The sequence below is a fragment of the Physella acuta genome, unplaced genomic scaffold (assembly GCF_028476545.2).
Source record: "Physella acuta isolate Inbredline_101_S28 unplaced genomic scaffold, ASM2847654v3 ptg001291l, whole genome shotgun sequence".
NCBI lineage: Eukaryota > Metazoa > Mollusca > Gastropoda > Physidae > Physella > Physella acuta.
In genome coordinates, this window is record NW_026732806.1 from 246,478 (window position 1) to 270,576 (window position 24,099).

The 24,099-nt window shown below is 35.6% G+C and overlaps 1 protein-coding gene across 1 annotated transcript; it reads right to left on the reverse strand.

The window, feature by feature from the left end:
• Nucleotides 1–8,350: 8,350 nt before the first annotated feature.
• On the reverse strand, nucleotides 8,351–9,103 carry LOC131958115 (relaxin receptor 2-like). The gene has a single exon (XM_059322990.1). The coding sequence runs from the start codon at nucleotides 9,101–9,103 to the stop codon at nucleotides 8,351–8,353; it is 753 nt and encodes a 250-aa protein (XP_059178973.1).
• Nucleotides 9,104–24,099: the final 14,996 nt, after the last annotated feature.

A 24,099-nucleotide genomic window follows, 5' to 3' on the forward strand; every position in this document is an offset into this window, starting at 1 on the left:
GCTACTAAATATGACCAAGAAGTACAAAAGACACTTAGATACGACGGCGCTCACGTGATATTTGAGTTATAATATATATTTTTTTTTCATTTAGGCGTGCGTCTGGCGCCTAGACTAAATTCAAACTAATTAAAGATCTACATCAGTGAGGTCACGGTACATGTAAGTCTAGATATCAGAGCAGGTGAACCAAGGCCAAACTCATGAATTGTCAGTCACTCATGTATACATAGAGGTGCAAAATAGTAGCCTACACAAATCTATATAAATTGGACAGTGACTAAAGCAATTAAACTTTTATTTGTGAGGTTGCCAACACTACCTGTTTTTTACTATTTGTGTAAACCTCACTGCAGCTAACACGTTCATTATCTTTATATTTTAGGCTCCCAATTCATTACTGTTTTTTTTTCTAAGTTGTAATGTTAGCTAACAAAACAAAAGTAATGGGGAAACAAATGACGTCTGTCGGTCTATTTGTCCTTTACAATATTAATTTTAACATACACATTTTTAATGTGGATAATGAATTTCTCCATTTGTTTTTTTTTTTTGCTACAGCTATGCCTCCGAAACGGAAATCTATTGTTCGATCTACATCAGAAACAAGAAAGAAAAGGGCAATACGAGCTTTAGAAACAGACGAACAGCGAGAAACAAGATTGGAATCCAATCGGGTAGGCACTGCTCAAGCCCGCTCAAATGAAACAGAAGAGCAACGTGAATCACGATTAGAATCCAATCGGGTAGGTACTGCTCAAGCCCGCTCAAATGAAACAGGAGATCAACGGAGAGAAAGACTGGGAACGTATCGAGAACGCAATTTTCAAACCAGACGGACACTGCATACAGATCTGAACCTTTCTGCATTCAGTTATGATCCTGATTATGAATACAGTCTTCATCGAGGTGTCGCTATCGGAAAAATGGACAAATTGTGCGAATTTTGCCATGCGTTGAAATTTAAGAATGAAACGCCTGGAATGTGCTGCGCAAGAGGAAACGTGAAACTACCAGAGTTGCATTTACCACCCGAACCGTTATCAACTTTGGTAACAGGTGAAACAAGGCAGTCGAAATATTTCTTGTAAAACAGATGACGTCATTCGTTACAATTAAATGCCAAACTTCAAAATTCAAGGTTAAATATATCATCGGGTTGGATCACTTTTACCACTGGCAGATGCAGATCACAAATTTCTCCAAATTTACTTTATGGGAAGCCCTGCTGAGCAAGTTAAAAAGCGTTGTCAATTCAATACCAGTACTTACCAAGAAATAATAGCTGCTCTACAAGCTATGTTTGATCAACACAACGAACTGGTTCGACTATTCAGGACGGCGCTTGGCCAAATGCCAGCTGATGAATATGCTGTTGTAATTAGAGCTGACAAAACACCAGTCGCCAGCATGAAAGACAATATAATGCACCAACTTTAAATGAAGTCGCGATTGTCATAGCCATCGAAGAGTTCAACTCGCGTGGTATTATTTTTTCATCGCAGAAATGGTAATGATCAGCGAGTATGTGAAACGCATCGGTCTTATGATGCTTTACAATACCCCATAATATTTTGGCAAGGGGAAGATGGGTATCATTTCAATATCAAAATGATAAATCCAGAAACAAATGAGGAGATAAATAAAAAGGTTAGTGCTATGAAGTACTATGTTTATCGACTGATGATTCGTGAAAATCAAGAGAATCACATTTTAAAAAGTCGGCAACTGTTCCATCAGTACATTGTCGACATGTACGCTAAAATTGAGAGCGAACGACTTCTGTTTATTCGACTGAATCAAGCCAAACTGCGCTCAGAAGAGTAAATCCATCGGCGTGACGCAATTACTATCGATGCCAATCCCAATGATATTGGGAAAATGGTCATTTTGCCAGCTACATTCACAGGAAGCCCACGGCACTTACACGAGTACGCGGAGGATGAGATGACCTATGTTTGCAACTACGGCCGTCCAGATCTATTCATCACGTTTACGTGCAATCCCAAGTGGGATGAAATAAAAGAACTTCTTTTATCTGGACAGTCACCTGCGGATCGTCATGACGTCATCGCACGTGTCTTCAAACAAAAATTAAAATCTGTGATGGATTTCATCGTCAAGCATCATGTTTTTGGGGAGACACGCTGCTGGATGTATTCAATTGAATGGCAGAAAACAGGCTTGCCTCATTCGCATATTTTGGTTTGGTTGTGTAACAAAATTACACCCGACAAAATTGACGAAATAATATCAGCAGAGATTCCCGATATCAACATCGATCCCGGTTTGTTTGAAGTTGTTTCAAGCAACATGATCCATGGTCCATGTGGCGCGATCAACAACACTTCTCAGTGCATGAAGGATGGTAAGTGCACAAAACGATATCCAAGAGACTTACACGCCGAGACTATCACCGGAAATGATGGCTATCCAAAATACCGTCGACGAGCAACTGAGGATGGTGGCAACGTCATCGTTCTAAAATTGCACAACAATGACATTGATATTGATAATCGTTGGATTGTTCCATATTCACCGTTACTATCAAAGACGTTCAAAGCTCACATCAATGTAGAGTATTGCAATTCAGTGAAATATATCAAGTATATTTGCAAATATGTAAACAAAGGAAGTGATATGGCCGTTTTCGGAGTGGGAAATCCGTCTGCACCAATCGATGAAATTGAATGATATCAATTGGGACGCTACATTAGTAGCAACGAAGCTGTTTGGCGAATTTTATTATTTCCCATTCATGAACGCCATCCACCTGTTGTTCATTTGGCTGTGCATGTTAAAGATAGACAAAGTGTTTACATTTTCAATAAAAATGTAAATTTAATGGCACCATAACTTTCTTAATATGTTTCTTTAATTTTTTTAAACTTTAAGATCGCAGCAACGCAATCAATAACTTCTGGTTCATTAATAAAAAAAAATAAAACTAGCTCATAATATAAAGATAAAATTGAAAATGTTCAGATGAAAATAAATTAATAGATTTAAATTATTAGTATTTAATTAAACACATGCACAACACATCTCATAAAATTAATTCGTTTTTTCTTTTAGACGGATAAGTAGGGCTGTTGGTCCAAAATAGAAGCGTATGAAAACTGGATGTCTACAATTTATAAAATAAAATACTTAAAAAAAACTTTTTAAAAAAACACGTTTTTCTTGTGGACTAAAAAGTAGAAAATAACTATTTACATACATTTGATGACAAAAAACGTGGGTACGTTCACCATCAAATTTCCCGACCCATCTGCCCGACCCACGTTTTTTGTCATCAAATGTATGTAAATAGTTATTTTCTACTTTTTAGTCCACAAGAAAAACGTGTTTTTTTAAAAAGTTTTTTTTAAGTATTTTATTTTCTCCTTTTTAGTCCGTTGCTACACATGAAAAACGTGGTTTTTAAAAAAGTGTTTATAAATACACGGACTAAAAATCTTGAGCGACCAGGATTCGAACCTGGGTTGTCGCGGCCACAACGCGAAATACTAACCACTATACGATCACGGCCAGCGCGCTCACATCGATTGGGGCCGAAGTAACTGTGTCAATAGGCCTCACGTCTTGTCGGTATCTTTAGAAATCATGTCCTCATTTTTATGGTCCTTGGGGCGTAATTAAATTAAGCTAATTACGGTCACTAATTGCTAGTTTTTATGATTGCATCTGAAATTGTTAGGCGAAAGTAGAAGGCATGCCAAATTTCAGGTCTCTAGAGCAATCAGAAGTGGGCTAATTTTCGATGTCAATTTTAACAACAAACATCCAAACAAACAAACAAACGCGAAGCTGAGTTAAGAAAAACGTTTTAAAATTCATAGATGTTTTTTTATGTGTGTCATGGAATGTAGACCCCTCATATCATACGTAGCGTTTCTGACAAACCTTACCAGAGGTAGAGATCATTCGCTGCTAATCGATTTACTGTAATAACGTGTACGTGTGCGTGTGCGCGTGCCAAAGTGTTGCATGCTCCGTGACCTTTCAAGCAAAGATATACTGATACAGAATGATAAAGATGATGGTAAATTACAAGACTACGTATACTATATTACAATTCTTTCCAACTGTATGTCGTCTGGTAAATCTCGATCCTCCAGCTGGTGAAGCAAGATCTACTTCATTGTGATTATTCAGTGATCATTTTCATGACTTAGTCCAATACCCAAGTATTGCTTGCAAAAATATTCAAAATATTTTAAGCATTAATAGCTTCAGACATTTTAATTGTTTACATGAAAATAAGTAATTTTGTTTTAATGTTAAGTTTAAAAACAAATGCCATTAAAAAAAATCAAGTTGAATTACTATTTTGTTGCAATGTTTTGCTTATTCGTTTTAGTATATCTCACAATTACTATGTGTAAAATTAATGAAACAAAAAAACCATATACAATCAATTTTTTAAAAAAATGTTCAAATTGACTTAAATCACTCTAATATTTGTCTGACATCAGCAGTCCATATTATCTGGACAGAGAACAAATTGTTTCTTGTGACTGATTGATTATGACGTATTTCCTATAGATCTATTTAAATTAGATAATCTCTTCTATGTTGTGTCAATCCCCCAGTCCCGTACACCTCGCACCACTGGCGTCACAAGGTCGTGTGTCACTCTTCACCCCAACCTCTAACAATATTGTCCATTAGAAACTGATCAAAATTGAGTTACAAGATTTGCCACAAACAAAAACAAACAAACAAAAAAACAAACAAAAAAACAAACAAACAAACAAACAAACAAACAAACAAACAAACAAACAAACAAACAAACAAACAAACAAACAAACAAACAAACAAACAAACAAACAAACAAACAAACAAACAAACAAACAAACAAACAAACAAACAAACAGAAAAACAAATAGACATTGCAAACTAAATAAATGCTTTTAAAAATTGTAATGTTTGTAAAGATTTTAAAAAAATAATTCCAGGGAGGTTAAAATAAAAATTTTAATACATACGTTTTTCAGAATTGTGTCCCTTTAATAAATATTGTAATTTATTTGAATAGTGTTTTACAGTTTTAAATTATTTTGATAATCATTTAGAGATGACTCGTGTGTGTTTGTGCGAGCGAGTGTGTTTTGTTGTTGTTATTTAATTTACTTTGTTTTAATTTTTAAGACAATTTTCGGGATTAAATTTAGTTTTGGATAAAAGTTGAATTTCATGTGTAACGTGGATTGTCTAACTTGTAGGCACGGATAGAGTGTGTGAACGAGGCAGTGTGTGAAGCAATGTGTGTTGTCAACATCGTGTACCTACTGGTCAGATTTTCTTCTTGTCATGTGTTCTTGTGATTGGTAAAAACTATACTTCATTTAAACATTCTAGTTGTTGTGTGTATTTATTTATAATTGTTACACCTGGCCCAAACGAGCCAAAATACATAAGAAGCCGAGTGTAACACATGTTTTAATATTTTAAAACTATATTTTAATTTACCAATATATTTACGTCAATTTTAGAACGATAAACATAAATATTCCACCATTTTGTTCTTTGAAATATACATAAAAACATAAATTTTCCTTATATTTTACAGGACGATATGTTATATTATATTTCTTAGTCGTAATAAATCTTTTGCTACATACGCTACGATAAAGCTAGAGTTCAGTTTTTAACAAACGTTATGTAGACCCCAAAATAAAAACAAAATAGCATTCTTAATACTATTGGAATGTAATCAATGTATTATGTTGCTAAATGCAAATAAAAATATGATACTGCTAATGCATTTGTAGCATTCGATGATTGAAGAACCCTTATTTAAAAAAAATTGTTTCTTCTCATAGTGAAAATGGCCAGTATGATTAATTACCGACATAATTTAAGTTTATCTAAAATGAAATCAAACGCCTTATAGAAGAGATGAAATTTGATAATGCAATTTGATTCGTTTTATGTTGAGGACATGTAATTTACAAAACTCATACACACATGTTTAAACAAGTAAACAATTAACACCTTTTGAAAATAGTTGTTTTATTTAATGCTTAACATTTAACATTTAGCATATTTAACATTTAACACTGTGCTTAAAATACTTATATTTAGGGGCGTAGCGAGGGGTGGGGGCGGGGGGTGCGGATCGAACCGTGTGACACCATTTAGGATGGTGACACCAAGGCAAAAAATAGCAAAATATATAGAGAAAAACTTGAGGGGGAGGGGGTGCAAATCGAAATTTTGAGGGGGTGGGGGAGGGCGGTGCAAATCGAAAACTTGAGGGGGGGGGTGCAAATTGAAAGTTTGAAGGGGGGGGGGTGCAAATCGAAAACTTGAAAGTGACACCATTAAGTGCCGCACCGGGTGACACCCACTGCTTAGATTAAGTTTGATATAGTTACACATATAACATACCATATATTAACTAAAAAAAGAATTAGCTTTTAAGTATTGTAAAAAATTTAAAGAAGAACAAGATGATAAAAAATACTATTAAGCTTCTTGCAACTTTGTGCATACCCAATTGCGGCTTTGTGAATAAGGTATAAGGCGTATTTACTAGTAAGTGTCAAAATAACGTATATTATTCTAGAAACTGTTACAGATACATTCATTATTGTTTGTACTACCTACATTGGCGAAAATGTATGCAATGTTTTATAGGCAAAATCATTTCCGTGGAAACTCTTACAATATAATACGGTTTCTACAGAGTCAAGTTTTCATGAAATAAATTATTTTTAATTGGATGTTTGGACATGGACATTGTCAAAGTATGTTTATTGAGTAGAATAACATATGTTTAAGACAATGTAATAATGCACACATTAATTAATGCATATATAATATAAAATTCATACAAAAGGGAAACTTTTACCAAAAATAAATTGCGTTAGACCAACATGTAATATACATGCCTATTTTTCTGGTTTTTAAAAACAAATACTTCGAGATAGGAATTTAGTTCGTTCTTTCACAATTCTATTTACAACCAGCTGCTCTATATCAAAGCTATTTCTCCCAATGAAATGCCATTAATTTGTTCCAGAGCCCAGAAGACCACCCTGTTCTTTCTGTTACTTGTTTATTAATATCAAATTTGTATTTATAAATGAAAATTTTTGTATAAAAATATAAAAATAGAGAATGTAAAAAGAAAAGACTTTTTTTATCAGCATTATAAACTTTGGAAATTAGCCGACATAAGCTTACGAAATACATTGTCGTATCTGTAGGGGGCGTGGGGAAGGGAGGAGGGTATTCATTGTTAATACGAAACTAGAATGCGTGTGAGTATTTATATATTTTATATAACAATAAAACTTTACATCAAACATTCACAATGTTTATATTGATTTATTGAAGCAATCATTTCTAATATGAAAAAAAATGTTCCCAACATCACCAGACGGTCTTAAATTAGTATTTAACATCGACATTTAGATATTATAAAAAATTAAATAAATTAAACACACCGTTTGAAGTAAATTCATCAGAGACAACTAACACTCTATGCTGATGCAGCTTTAGTTTTTTTAACTGGGAAGGTTCAAAATACACCATTATTTTGAAAAATGTTTAACAACGAAATTTAGATAGTAAAAAGAAGTTCTTGTACACAACGTTTTAAGACCTTTGTTGGTACAGTGTATTTTTAAATATGATAAATCTAAAAATAAATTCATATTTATGGACACTATTTAAAATAAATTAAAACAGACGAGGCGGTAAAAATGCATAATTATCCAACTTAAAACAGACCACACCAGGATAAAGAACAGTTATTTAGAAAACTAAAACTTGGTCGATTCAACCTTGACATTGTGGCTTGGCCCTAGAAAACACAGAACGTTCTACAAGACTAAAGGACATACGAACAAACGCTGTCTAATTTCTAGCCTTAAAACTCCAAATTAAAGATAAATTGTATAGGGAGCCTAAAAATCTGGGGAGACCGAGCAATTCGTCCATAATTCTTTATCTATTTTTTTTTTCAGTCTCCAGACATATAACTTAAATTGTCATTCAGCCATGATAAATTCACTTCAGCATTACAAGAAGAGCAAGAGAGGCGCAAAATACTGAGTCATCGTTTTAATATATTATTAGAAAACTTTTTTCTAGGGTTTGATAAATGTTTTTAAATTGATGCCGTCGGTCAACCAAAGTGAAGAGACCCACTGCAAAGCATAAGAAGTGGCCAGTGGATGCGAGATTCAACTACAGACTCGTCCTCAGAACATCTCACAAGGGCAGTAGCTGGACCCCAGGGTATTATAGTAAAAAAAAATAACAATAAATAAAACCGTGCAACGTGGACTTAAAGTTTTCTTCAATCAACGTCATAGCCTGAGGTCATCAATCATGCTTATGGTATAGAAGAACGTGCACCTTTTACTGCTTGTCCATTCTTAAACTTCTCCCACCGCTTGTGGACAACAGGAAGTGTGTAGAGAACAGGATTAATGGCCGAATTTAGTGGCAATACAAATACTACCAGCCAGCTATAAAGTTCATGGCTTAGATCGTAACCGTTGGTGGCCATTAATCCAAACACGAACAGGGGAAGCCAGCAAAGTAGGTTTGACATGACGACCAAAGATAAATTTTTGGCAACCGTGATCTCACGTTTTCGTTTAATGGCACTGTGGGTGTTCATTTTATCTTCGGAAATGTTACAAAATATGGCAAGCTGACCAATGGTCATAAGAACCAATAAAATACCAGGAAGAACTAAGAAAGCGCCAAATGAGTACGTTAGTCCTTTTTCTGGGTGGTTTGACATCGGTAAACCAAGACACATTCCATTAGAAGAATAGATGCCCCAGTCTTGGTAGACTAGAGGCACTAGAGACAGGACCAAACCTTCTGTCCAGGATAAAATAAGTAAGAAATATTTCAGGTTACGTGGTATCCTATATGTCCCAAATGGAAACCTTACGGCCAAATACCTTTCTATTGTGATGAGAAGCACAAACATTGCTGACGTTTCACTAGACCATGTTGCTAGGAAACCAGCAACTGAGCAAAGTTTGCTGTGTCGCCATTCTGACTCGAACATGACGTAATTGTCACGGTAATGGAGGTCATTTCCAGCTATGATAAGCAGATACACACCCATAATAAGGTCGGATAGGCCGAGGTTTGTAACAAACAGTCGATAGCTTTTGGTTATGACAGCTCTTTCAAACACGAAACGAAACAACAGAACCGTTACATTTCCCACAACTGACAACACTGCGACAACCCACAACAATGTCCGCTTTACCGGGTCATCCACTAAATTTTCGCACGTTGACATGTAATCTACGGGTGCTCTACAAAATGGGATCCATGAACCACGGATACTAGGACAACACATTTGATACTGGTCACAGTGAAAATCTGAATTGATCTTTAGTTTAGCCAGAGAATTAGCTGTCTGTTGGTTTACTTTTAAGTCAGTAGATCTTACATCTAGATATTCAAGAGTTATGGATTCAATGGTGGTAGGAAAATAAAATACATGAACCCTGGTGTGACTAAGATTTAAATTTTCCAAAGCTTCCATTGCAAAGTTAAATGTTGAAATGTTCGTAAAAGATAAATCTAGTGTTTTTAAGTATTCGAGATTTAGCACTAGTGAATGCAATGCCCTGTTATAAGACATATTTAAAAAAACTAAATATTTAGTAGCATCGAATATTTCTATATTAATTATTTCACTGATGTTGTTGTGACTGAAATCGATATATTCAACACTTGACCCGTAGACAGGGTCAAAAAAAATATTATCAAGAGCACGTAAGTTACAGTTTGACGCGTGAAGGTGAGCAAATGAACGTGAGCTTCCACGTGATGAGGCGTGTACATTAGACAAATCTATGCCAGACAAGTTTAAAATGTATGTCCACGTTTTAAAGTCGTTAAAGTTCTCTAAGTGAATCATAGCTGGTGGTATTGCTGGCCTTATAAAATTCCAACCACATTGAAACCCCGTTGGACAAGTCATTTGACAATCCTTTTCATCGTCACGGTGAGGACAATGTGTCTTTTTGTCACACACGTGAACAGGTAGGATATAAACATTTTTAGAATAACCATCGCATTTAAACAGGTTGTTACCCTGTAGCGTAAAATTTTCATCCTCTCCATAAGGACAATCTTGAACACCGTTATTTATCATATACAATGGAATACAGTAAGAAAAAGGACATTTGTATAAACCCTCGGAGCATTTAAAATGCTTGCAATCATTTAGATGTGACAAGTCAGGACAGCCTGTTTCTTTTTTAGCGCTACTTTTCAGATAAACACAACGTGGTGCTAATTTTCTTTTTCCTTCAAAGTCGCTGCAATTTGTAACTCTCTGTCTCATTTCATCACAGTACACGATTGTATGGTTCAACAACTCTATGCAATTCTCGAAACAGTTATTGTGTGTGGCTGATTTTTCTGTAGATGACTTTGATTTTAAGAACCACTGACTTGGGAGGCACGCGATGTTACCGCACATTGTTTCCAAACAGTCTTCGGCACAAGTTTGTTGGACAAGGTTATCGTCATCCTCGACTTCAGCATCGTCTAATTCTGTGAACTCGTTTGTTTGTAACTTATTACAATGATTCTCACAATTTGTTGTATTCAATGGACATTGCAGTAGTCCAGATAGTTCGACTGATCTCGCAAAATATTCTTTGCATTTGTTTTTAATATCGCAGTCGTTTTGTTTTTCACAAGCTACATTTATGTGAATAGAGTTATTCAGATTGCATTCATAATTAGTTGTTACACTTATCTTTTCTCTTCTGTGAAGGTGGTACCGTAATAAAATCAGAGAATTCCCTTTATCAAAACTATAGCTTGGATGACACAATACCTTGAGAAAGCTGTCATCTTCTGGTTGATGTATGGCGATTGTCGTATTTGAAGAAAATGGTAAAGAGCGGAACACTTCGTATTCACAAATCAACACATTTTTCTTTTGTTCTGTCCATTCAACTCGAGCATCAGCCAAAACACTCACGCTATCATTATCGCCCGTTAAATGTGACGATCTTTCAATGTTCCACGTTAAATATCCAGTACTGCAGCTACTGTTACCCTTAAAGAATTCCCATGAAAACTCAAATGTCAAAGGTCGTCCATTGTTCCACATACCCATAACGGTAGTTGAATCTTTGTTTTGAGTAAAACCGACATGAACATAATAAACAGCAGATTGTTTGGGATTATACATTCCCAAAGCAGAAAGATGTTGTTCTAAGAATTGCAATTCTTCTCTTGTTTCCAAAGTTACTAAATCAGCTTTCATTTTCTTACAATCAGATAACGCTTGTCGATGACTTCTCTTGTAGCTAGTGCTGCCAATACAGAAACACGACAGTGGAGATCTCGTCCCAGTTTTCATTAGTGGAATCCAGCCATGTTTACATTGCCCACATACAGTTTCATTAAACAATTCAATGTCTTCTCCTGAAACTGTTAAGAAATTGCCACCAGACAGAGTATTGAGATACTGAGAAACCGATTTGTCTATGATGTAATAGACATCAAATGGGAAATCGTTTTTACGTAAAAATTGTGGAACAGAAAATTGACCGTGAGATGATTTAAGTTTCTGCTGCTCTGGTTGAATTAGCATAATTGCAATCCGCTTAGCTTCGATACGACTTGATCTTTTGAATATTTCCTCAGCATCAATCTTCAAACCTGTATAGTAGGAAAAGTGTTTATATGTTCCTGTATCATTCAACTGATCCAGTCCTTTAATCAACCCTGTTGTAGTGTTGTAGTCGTTAAAGTCAATCAGATGTTGTGAGTGAGTACTGTTCACTATGTCCAGCAAATGGACGCGAAGTCTCAAAGTCTCGTTATTCCCTTCTGGAAGAAAGTGCCCGACGATATTCTTTAACCTCTGTATTTGGAATGTGGAGTTTCCCAGTGTGTAGGTCACCAGCAGCAGGTCGATGTCAGTTCCGCGGCAGCTGTCCAATGGTTGGCTGTAGTTTGTCGTGTTCACTGCAGCTGGTGAGAAAAAAAGTGTAAACATTTTTTAAACTTTCAAGTTACTAAAATTTTATCAATAACTAAAGAATTGGCGGGTAAAGAGAAGTAAAACAGGAACTAGGCGGATAATATAAAACTAGCTGTATACCCGAGGCTCTCCACAGTGTGAAACTCCGATATATACTTTTTTTGGATGATATAAGATAATTGTACTAAACATAAACAATTATACCTTTGAAATTCTCGTGAAATAATGGTGTTTTCTTAATTTTAGGTATTTAAAAGCTTTAAGGTAAAATTTAAAAAAAAAAACGGACACTAACCCACAGGACACCATGATCCCTAAACCAAACACCACCCATCGCACCACGGCCTCAATTCCACTTCTCCCCTTACCAACACGACACAACCCACAGGTTCCATGACAAATGATCTCAGACAAAATATCTCAGACAAAAAATCTCAGACAAAATATATCACGGACAAATGATCTCAAGACAAATGATCTCAGGACAAATGATCTCAAGGACAAATGATCTCACGGAAAAAATATACTAGGACAAAATATATCAGGACAAATGATATCATGTTCAAATGACCTCATGGACAAAGAGACACCAGGACAAAATATTTTAGGACAAATGATACCATGGACAAATGATCTGAGACAAAATATCTTAGACAAAATATCTCACAGCGAAATTTTAATAGTATATATGATGATTTTAGTTAAACTGAATATTTTTAAATTGATTGTCTTATTGTTTTGTTTACTTTTTAAAATATTGTTTATATGCTTATATAATAACTAGGCATACTGCCTAGCTTCGCTTAGGTTTTTAAAAAACATTTGAGAATTTGAATAGCATTACTTAATTATTTAGCGATGGATTGGGTGTTGAGTGCTTAAATTTAAACAGTTTTTTTTTTTTTTTTTTTTTTTAAATATCTTTATTTTCAAATACAAATCATTACATCAATATATACAAATGTGTGTGTGCTTGATATAGTGTGTATTTAACATAGTTCAAACATTAATAAAAATTGTCATTACATGAACAAAATGGTGAACATTATTAAAAAAAAAGGATCAACAATTCAAATGAAGATAACCAGAATTAAAGAAATACAAACATGGTTTTTTTTTAACCATAATAGTCTTAAGTGTTTTTACAGTTTTGTTGAGAATTTTTTGCAATATAAACAGCGTGAGGAATTAATAGAAAATATTAACAATATGTAAATAAAAGGTAGAAAGCGATAAACAGATGCATAGTAGATTCTAATTGGATACCAAATGGGTTGAGGGTGGTGTTATCTTTTTACCACGTTTTCTTTAACTTGCTTTCTCTGTGTGTTTATTTATTTATTTGTTTGTCTTTCCAATCCAATCTTGCGATCGAAATTTCTGGCACTTCCCAGTTAGCTAGCGCGCTGAAATTTTCAGGGAAGCTTTCTTTTGGATGACCATTGAATATTCAATTGTTATTATTACTAAATTGATCAATGGAAACATTTTATTGAGCATTTTAGACCGCTATATAATCTATATATATAATTCTCCTCTGCTAGCCATTACAAAAAAAAACCAGCGACGCGTACCTCGCGCGCAGTGAAGCGAACGATCACATGTCGCCACAGGCTTAGGGGCAGAGAATTTAGCTTGAACCGAGTTTAAACTTACAGGAGGTAGGCCAGTTTGGGGGAGACGATATGGTCGAGTGGTAGGGCACACGATTGCTATCCCACTCGACACGGGTTCAAATCTATGTGTTCTAGTCAGTAACGTATTCAAACAACGTGTTTTTTACGAGTTGTCTTTTTACGAGTTGTCTTTTTACGAGTTGTCTTTTTACGAGTTGTCTTCGTTTACCCAAAAAAAGTGAAAAGATAAAATCGATAGCAAGATTTTAATGCAAACAAACAGACAAAGACTAAAAAGTAGAAAATAATAATCATTAAAAAAGTTTTTAAAAACCCACGTTTTCTGATTGAACTAAAAAGTAGAAAATAAATGCTATAGGCCCTACATCACAATAATGCAAGCGATCACTCTACTATAAGCGAGCAAAAACGTGGGGCGCCGTGATTTTCTTACAGTTTCTAATACTGTTGACTCTCTACAAGCTCCCTAATAAAAGTCAATAGTATTATCTAATCAATAGTAATATAACTTTTACTTCGGCGCCCCACGTTTTTGATCGCTTATAGTAGAGTGATCGCTTGCATTATTGTGATGTAGGGCCTATAGCATTTATTTTCTACTTTTTAGTTCAATCAGAAAACGTGGGTTTTTAAAAACTTTTTTAATGATTATTATTTTCTTTTTTGGAAAGAAGATTATTCCCCTTTAGGCCAAACTTAGCGGAGGCGGCAAGCCGTGTTTTACTTACTACGTCATGAAAAGACATGTGACACTGCAGTGGGGAGAGAAGTGTAACTGTTGTTCGAGGCTGTATTTTGACACGTTCTATTTTGAAGCAAAGTATAAGAGGAACAGTTCAAGGCCAGTTTTGACACGTCTTAGATATGGCGCTATACGTGGGTCTGCTATAGAACTAGCAGAAACAAAATTGCAGATCAAGGTCAAATTTGACATACTTTAGGCCTAGTAGGGCAGTGGTCTCAAACCAAGGCCATATTTGACACTTTTTGATGAATTTTAAATGAGGGCAAAGACTATACCGTTGCTGTGGGAAAAAGAAGACCTGAAAATATCTGTCCATAATGTCACCTAAACATAATTATTTTAATAGTGCATTTTATATTGTCTGCTGTCCGTCGAAATTGTCTGTGTATTGACTGAGTCTTGATCTAAGTCTCGATTTAAAGATTTCATTGATACCTTTGTCTGTATATTTAAATCCGTCATACTTAATCTTATTTCGTAAATACCAGACTAGCGATCTAAAGACGGCCGTCGCAATCAGTTTGTCGTCGTCATATGTTGCGTCTCCAGTCTTACGCCTCACTGATACGGAAAAATATAATTTTGCAATCTTGTCCGTATGTCTGTGTGTGTGTCTGTCTGTCTGTCTGTCTGTCTGTGTGTAAACACGATTACTTGAGTACCGTTACAGCTAGGTTGATGAAATTTCATATATAGGTATTTTATCAAAATCGTAGATTCGTATTAACTTTCGAGCGATTTCCGACAACCAGAAGTGGTACTTTTTCTACTTTGAATTTTCCAAAAGCCTATAACTTGAGTACTATTTCAGATAGATAAATGAAATTTCAAATGTAAGTAAAAGATCTAATTCTCTACCTTCTGTCAAATTTTGAGTAATTTCCGTTGAACGGAAGTACTAATTTACGCTATTACCGATTTCTCTAAAAACGCATGTAAATTTATAAAGAACTAATAATATTGCGCAATATTATGCTTTTTTTGCTTTGGCGTTCACTTGGTGCGCAATTCTTTTTTCTACTAGATTTTATTCTATTTTTAAAAGTTTAAGTAAACAAAAATCATGTCTATATTCCGAGTTGCCATCTCACGTAGTGTTATATTAGAATATTTGAGAAAGTTTAGGGGAGATCACTCCCGGTTTATTTAGATACGTCTTTCTTTTTCCATGTTTCATAAGGTGCATAAATAGCTGAGATGATAGTGTACTTAATACCACGCAGGTATTTTATGTGAATCTTCCGATTTTAGACTATACAGATAGGAACTACTTCATTCAAATTTGATTTAGATCTGGATCTATAGATCTACTCATCAAGACTTACGCTATGAAATATATACAATTTTATCGGTCAAACTAATACAAATTACTTAAAAACAACGTTATGACTATTGAATAGCCAGATTTCTAAGTCACTTAATCAGTGTGTGCCTGTGGTATGTTAAATGTGTCGGATTTTTAGCTAATTAGTTATTATTTTTGCTTTGTCACTAATATCGTTCAGCGTGTAGTGAAGCACATTGCGTTTTGACCAATAACTAGATCTATTTCATAAATTATTTTTCACAAACAAGTACATTTTAAAATATATAGGCCTATAATTCACGTGAAACGGGTACCGATGGCTAGTGTAAAATAATACTGTATAGGGTTTACATTGTGAATTAGTTCTCACTCGAAATCATTCAGACAATCAGATTTATAGGCCAACCCTAGCTATAAGTGGAAACATTCCTGACCATTCTTTAAATTGTGTTAAAATGAAAAGCCATTTTATTTACCAAACAAAGGCCACAAAAATGAGTTTTTCCCATGAAAAAAAATCTTCAAAACGCCCCACCCGTCATCAGCTGTCGTCGCTTTCTGCTGGCGAAATGTTTACATAAAGCAATTCTCTCTAACATATTACACTTTTTTTTTCTGGCACACAATGTGGTTGATCAACTAATTTCAGGAAATAAAATAATAAATCTTAACAAAGGGGTCATACATAAATGACGTCACGCGTGTTTTGACGATTTTTACCTCCCCCTCCCCTCCGTCACACATCGTCACAAAAAGCCAGACCCCTCCCCCCTAAAATGACGTCACACCTCGGCCTACAACCCCCCTCAAAATTGCAGCTGAATTTTTCTGAAAACATCGATATTTTCCCAAAATCTTGTCTGAACTCTGTCAAAATAGAGTATTTGAATAAATTCCTATTAAAACAGTTTTCTAAAACGCGAAATAGCGTCTAAAATTCGTTTTCTAACATTGCTTTTTTATAATGTAAAAGTGTGACGTCGCACGATCTGAAACCCCCCCCCCCCACTCCCCCTCATCACACACCGTCACAAAATTACGGACCCTCCCTCCCCACTACGAGTGTGACGTCATTTATGGACGACCCCAAAACAGACCAGAAAATGTTTTACCTGAAAATGTGATTGTATGAGTGATTCGTCTAATGGCTTACAAATGGCGCTTAAATCCAAACGTTTTTAAAAGGCAGTAACCCATTTCAGTAACCCGTTGTGGTCAAAGCCCACCTGTGGTCAAACCCCCTATGATCAAACCCCCTATGGTCAAAGCCCATCTGTGGTCAAAGTCCCGCTGTGGTCAAGCCCCCTATGGTCAAACCCCCTATGGTAAAAGCAACTGTGGTCAAAGCACCTAGGACACACACACACACACACACACATGCACACACACATACACACACACAAATATATATATATATATATATATATATATATATATATATATGGGGCCCCTAAATATTTCAGCCGGGGGCCCCACTTAGCGTTAATCCGCCTGTGGTTATATAGAATTAGAAGCCTACCATTGTGATTAAACTCATTTTTAATTAATTATTTTTATGTTTGACTTAGTAGAGTCCGCGCGTATGTTCCTCTTTTTAGGCATTACTGATCCTACTTTAGGCTAACAGGGGCAGGCATGTCTGAGTGTTCCATTTCGCTTTAATTTAATATTTTAAGCAAACTGGTTACGAGTCTTATTCAACCGTTACGATTGTTACAAGTTCTGTGTTATAGCCCCCTCCTTTTGTTTAATTGGTTTGGTGTCACTTATTTTCCCCAATAATTTTTTTCAACTAGATAATACATTGTTTTGGTAGAAAATTTTATAATTTTTGTGTGGATATGTTAATCCGTAAAAGGTGTCATCCTGTGTAGACCTCACCCCTCGTCCACGCCTTGTGAAGCTGTTGTGAGTAAATTTATGCTTTTCCTTGTATAAAAACTGTATTTCTTCAATTAAGTGACGTTCACATTATTAAGTACGGATTAATTAACACCGTACTTCTAAAGTAATGCTCATATTATTAAATACGGATTTAATGCAACAAAACATCGATCTAAAAAATTCAAATGTGCTGTTGGCTTGCTATCCGGGAAAATAATGTGTAGTCAATCACCAAGCGTTTTTTTTTAAACTTGAATAATTTCACTAAATCTAAGTTTTCATACTTTATAAACACATTTAAACATTGATAGATTATGTGGAGACAGACAAACGGCAGCTTGGGGCTCTGACGTGAGAAGTTGGCGGAGGGTGAAATTTTTTTGTTAAGAAGGCTGTAGAGTCACAGGAAAAGATGGCTGGCTGGATTTTAAAATTACTTAAATTGTGATCTTTTTTTCTTCTTCGTTTTTAATACTATGTAATACGTGCACTTGTAGATAGCTTAGTTTCCTCTGTAAGTTTAAGTACGTTTTTGTTGCTTGATAATCACACAAAAAAACGACAACTAAAATTAATTAAATATGCCGTTTAGCTATTAAAAGACGAAATTTGTACTTATTCCACAGAGAAGAACTCAAGCAAAGCAAAAGTAGCTTCATCATTGTGTTAGTTCATCAGTTGTTCCAAGTATGCATCAAAGACCATTAAAATGTGTTAGTCGCAGTCATGGACCAAATAGCAGCACTTATACACACAGAGACATGCACAAACTGCACCTGATGAAGCGGTCTGTGATAATGAGCTACGGGTGCTGCGTCGCTTAATGTAAAATATCATTCAGAAACCAGATATGGGTGTTGTCGTGTTTGAAAGTTGCAGTGGCGTTGCCAACATTAGACAAACGAACATAAAAATAGTGTGGTAAATAGTAGGACACGCAACTTAATTTAGTAAATTTTTATTAATTCATTAAAAATTAATTCGGCATCCAATTAAGCTAAATTTGATATCAGATTGTATTGTCATCGATTCTTGATCCACGTGTTAAGTTTGAAACGAATCGGTCTGTTAGAAGTGATCTAAATTTTGCTGGGAGGGTCGATCTATTACGACAGACAGGCAGACAGACAGAAAGACAGACAGAATGCTTGTAAAATGCATGACAAGTACAGATACAAATGGGAACACGATTAAATGAAATGTTAAAAATAGTCAAACTGCCAATCTTAAAAGTACAGCTAACACATCACAAAATATTTTCACAAATAATGGCAGGCAGAACCAAAATTAAATCACGTAATTATTTCGTGCTTCAACTTGTAATATGAGAGTTGGTTGGCCCGCCCCTGAAAATAAAAAAAAATGACAGTGATGTATCACCATGTGATTATTTGATTCACTACCAGTGTGACGCCCGAAATTTTAGTAAGGTTACTCAGGTGTTTCAGTAAATAATTCAAACATAAAAATATCTAAAACCCTTTGTAACATGCGTTCAATTTTAGTCTTGACGTTCGGTAAATTATTCAAACACCTGAATTCTGTTGTAACATGCGTTTGGTTTTTTTTTTCTCTCCGTAGCTTGTTTCCATTGGAATTACCTCGTTGAAAAACCACCGCTGCTTGTCTCGATTGGAAGTTACCTCGTTGAAAAACCACCGCTGCTTGTCTCGATTGGAAGTTACCTCGTTGAAAAACCACCGCTGGTTTTCTCGATTGGAAGTTATCTGTTGGAAACCACCACTAAAATACTTTAAGTCTGTTAAATTCAAAATTGTAGGAAGTTGTAACAGCAGTGGTTTTGCGAGCTTACCCCCCACCCCATCCTAGTGTTACAGGAGATTAACTCCCTTGGTGATAATTTTACACAATTAATTCCCCTTGTGGTTATTTTGCAAGATAATTATTGTTTTAATGGCTGCCAACGTATTTCCCACTGTTATGGTTGCATGAGGTTAGTTATCCTGGTATGGTTTAATAAGATTAACTGCCTATGTAGTAGGTTAACAAGATTCACTCCCATTCTAACCATATCTCTAGATTTATTCCCCATCGTGGTTGTTTCATTAGATTAACTCCCCTTGAAATACGCAACATCACTAAGAACGGCGTCCGTCCCCTATCCACAAAATATCCACCACGGTCTCGGATTTAGCTAATCCACTGTCTAGTCTGCCGCTGATGTCTAAAGGTCACCGACATCATCTTGTTGGTCCGTTTTGTCGTGCGGACATTTCAGCAGCCGTCTCCACGTGAGTACCATCAGCGCACATACCTCACCGGTCTATTTTTGGCCATGTGATATTTTCTTTTCCTCTCTAGTAATTTATCCTTCACATCTTTGCACTAGCTCCAAATTGAAACGGAAATTTTAGAATTATTACGTCAGGTCCGGCGACCTTTAAAAAATTCTGCTTTTGTTAAAAAAAATTCTATTTTGTCAAATATTGTCTCTACAGTCTACAATCTTCCGGGTGTTTATATATATATATATATATATATATATATATATATATATATATATATATATATATATATATATATATATATATATATATATATATATATATATATATACATCATCATCGACACCGCCCATCATCCCTCCAGAGTCCTCTGCCTTGTGCTCATCTTCTCACCTAACTCCGTGTGCAACCCATCTGTTCGGTGTCCCCCTAAGTGTCTGCCTTTTGATACCGGTTTGTAGTTCGTGTAGGGTGTCCTCTAACCAACCTCATCTGTTTCTGATTACTTCATCAGCACACATGTTTTATGTTTCTGTCCTATGCTGGTGGTTTCGGTTGAACGGATCAAGATTTCTCAGTTCTGAGTCACAGTAATGAGTTTTATTTTTAACACGTTTTTATTAACTCAGCTTCGCGTTTGTGTGTTTGTTGTTAAAATTGAGATCGAAAATTAGCCCACTTCTGATTGTTCTATAGTTCTGAAATTTGGCATGCAGGCTACTTTCGCCTAACAATTTCAGATGCAATCATAAAAACTAGCAATTAGACACCGTAATTAGCTTAATTTAATTACGCCCAAAGGACCATAAAATTGAGGACATGATTTCTAAAGATACCGACAAGACTGGAGGCTTATTGACACAGTTACTTCGGCCCCAATCGATGTGAGCGCGCTGGCCGTGATCGTATAGTGGTTAGTACTTCGCGTTGTGGCCGCGACAACCCAGGTTCGAATCCTGGTCGCTCAAGATTTTTTTAGTCCGTGTATTTATAAACACTTAGTCAATTCATACTTAATCAAGTCATTAGATAAAGTAGAAAATAAACTATATAAAAAACTTTTTTAAAAACCACGTTTTTCATGTGTAGCAACGGACTAAAAAGGAGAAAATAAAATACTTAAAAAAAACTTTTTAAAAAACCACGTTTTTCTTGTGGACTAAAAAGTAGAAAATAACTATTTACATACATTTGATGACAAAAAACGTGGGTCGGGCAGATGGGTCGGGAAATTTGATGGTGAACGTACCCACGTTTTTTGTCATCAAATGTATGTAAATAGTTATTTTCTACTTTTTAGTCCACAAGAAAAACGTGGTTTTTTAAAAAGTTTTTTTTAAGTATTTTATTATAGTCGGGTTGTTAGCCCAGTTTTAATTATACTTGGATCACCTTTCAGATTACATTAACAAAGCACAATTTAAAAAAAAATGAAACAGTGATTTAAAATAAAAAAATAATAATTACATTTAAGTCGTATCTTATCCTCAACGAAGCAACATCGAGGACTAGTTCCAAAAGCAAATATGTTAAGCAAGTTTCGAGGATGATTGTGGGCCAAAAAAAATTCCTGGAATTCCTTCCTGGATTTCCAGGAAAAGCCAAAAAACCTCGAAAAAATGCAGTTTTTGGCCCATATCTCGGCAACCAGACCACTTAGCGACTTGAAACATTTACCAATCGATTCCTGCCATAATTTAGAACAATATTACTTAAGAAAGTTTTCAAAAATATCCTTTCGTTCGGTCACAAATTTTTTTTAAAATTACATTATACATAATACACTACAGTACTATAGGCCTGCCCCCTACACGTCCGCACATTTTTTTAAAATCTCGTTAATAAATATTTTTTCTATTTTGTTTTGAATTATTAAAACTACTTGTGTTGCATTTTTTATTTGCTGAATATATGATTTATCACGATTTAAAATTGTTATGGATAACATAAGGAAATTGCGCTTAAATTGTCACTAGACTTTTTATTAACTTGTTTTAATTGTAACTCCACGGTAAAACTTTTGAAATAATTAGCTTCTTACTCTTTGGATATTTTAGAAAAGAAAAACGTACTTTAGAGATTGTATGTAAACAAACATGATTTCTTCGTTGTGTCAAACATAAAAGCAACTGGGAAACCGATATACATTTACATCATATAACATACAAATATAAGTGACCATACATTAAAATACAATCAATTATTTAAACTACAAATGCAATGTCGAAACAGGTTAAAGCATACACGAAAATCCACAGTAAACAAAACAAAGGAAGTTATTTACCAGAAAGATTGGGACAAAATCAATGAAATTTTAAGGTGAAAGATCAAGCCCCCCCCCGCCCCCACCTTCTTCTAAAAAAAATATATATATAAAAAAACACACGCCTCCCTTTTAATTTAAAAACATTCTAAAGGCCATTCTGCTTGGGTTAATTGCCCCGAGACACGGTCGAACGTCGCAACAAGTCAAATTGGTACCGCGCGACCCAGGGCTAGTGATTAGGGTCATTACGGTGTCTGACCGGCTCACTTCTGCCACGCGTGTGACGTCACGGCAGCGGGATTTCTCCCCCCACCCACCCCCCCCCCCCCTTCCAACACGTTCACTACTTGTATAAGCAGGCTCGCGCCGATGGAAAAATAAAATTCAGGAAATCAATTAGATGCGTAAAAATAGAATTATGCGGGGAGGAAAAAAAAGGATGGGAGGGGGAGGAGTTTTAGCGTTAGAGAATTTAAGTGTAGCTAATCGAAGAGAGGGATACAAGAGGAGTTAATGGGTAATAATGACGTCATATCCTTGGCCGGTGTTTATTTAAATAAAAAGACATTAAAAGTGAGTTTTAAAATTAAATGTAATGCTGGTTAATGAAATTGTTTCTTTAAAATTTTCTAAAAAAAAGTTTAGCTGAGTTTGTAACTTTTTTAAAAAGATGGTTTGTTTCTTGCTTGTTTTTTTTATGATTCCGTTGTTTTTTTAAAATATATTTTTGAAGCCGTTGCTGACGTGTGAGATACTAATGACGTCAGTCGTGTAAAGTGATGGTCACGTGTTCAAACATAGCTCAACAAAGCACAAGAGATCCAAGTACGCCTGTTTATACACACATTCTCGACACTAGCGTTTTAAGCGCGTATCTTCCGCTAATGATGACCTCCCTTTTTCGTCCAGACTGATCCAATGTTAAAATAGACGTCATGGATGTTAACTCACTCTGCATTCCCGGGGATTAAACTCTTGCGGTGGTCAGCCTTAGCGAGGCTTTTGTCAGGTTGTCCTCAATTACTTCTGTGTGATGGATGAACGGCGATGAACGATGGGGTGGTTAATTTAACCGGCTCCTGGTTAAATTTTAACCACTTAACCCACCAGTAGATCCTCCCCCCTCCACACACACTACAAATAAAATTTACAATTTGACCACCAGTTCACTATAGGGCTGGTAAGTAGGTCACCAACCAGTTCTACGGCTCTCTAAAACATGCATGAGCCATAGAACTGTTTGGTGACCTACTTACCAGCCCTATTTTGTGAATGTCATTGCTGTTGCGGAACTTTAAATCTCTAAGACAGATATCCTGCTAGCCTTCTCTCTATTAAGTTTCTCTCAAACAATTTCTATTTCTACCAATTTTATTTCTCTTGATGCGCGGCTTCACTTGTCAACGAATCACATCCGACAAGCTTCTTCATCCGACATCCACCATACTTCATCTGTCAAACGGTCAGACAACCAAAACATTCAAGCTGACATATTCAGAGTCTTATCTCTCTGTTGAATAGCCTATCTCATTGTCTGTCTAAAGCTTCAGAGTCTTGCATCGGATTTAAATGTCTGTTTACATTTTTTTTATACTATAGTATCTTTGGGGACGGCTTGGCCTTAGCGGCAGAGAGCTAGACTGCTAACCAGAGAGTCTCGAGTTTGAATCCTGAGTCCCCCCAGCTATGATGTTTCACTAACTCACGAAGGCTAAGCATAGTGCTGACCATGCTATCCCTTCATATGCAGATGAACTCTACTTCATCTGGCCCATGCGTCTTTCACACGATGATGATGAGGAATGAGTATGTTATATAGGTGTTTCATTTATGAATAAGATAAGATCCTTTGTATCTTTAATGTCTGCTTTCTGACTATAAAGTCCGTTTCCTGATTGCAAAGTCTTCCTCCTGTGGACAATATTCGTCTCCTTGATAAAAATGTATGTCTATTGACAACAATGTCTGACTATTTACTAACTCATTTTCCTTCTATCGACACTGTCAAATTCGTCTA

Bases quoted from the DNA above. Each gene is read 5' to 3' on its own strand.
- LOC131958115 (XM_059322990.1), bottom strand. From the start codon at position 9,103: ATGGGTGTGTATCTGCTTATCATAGCTGGAAATGACCTCCATTACCGT.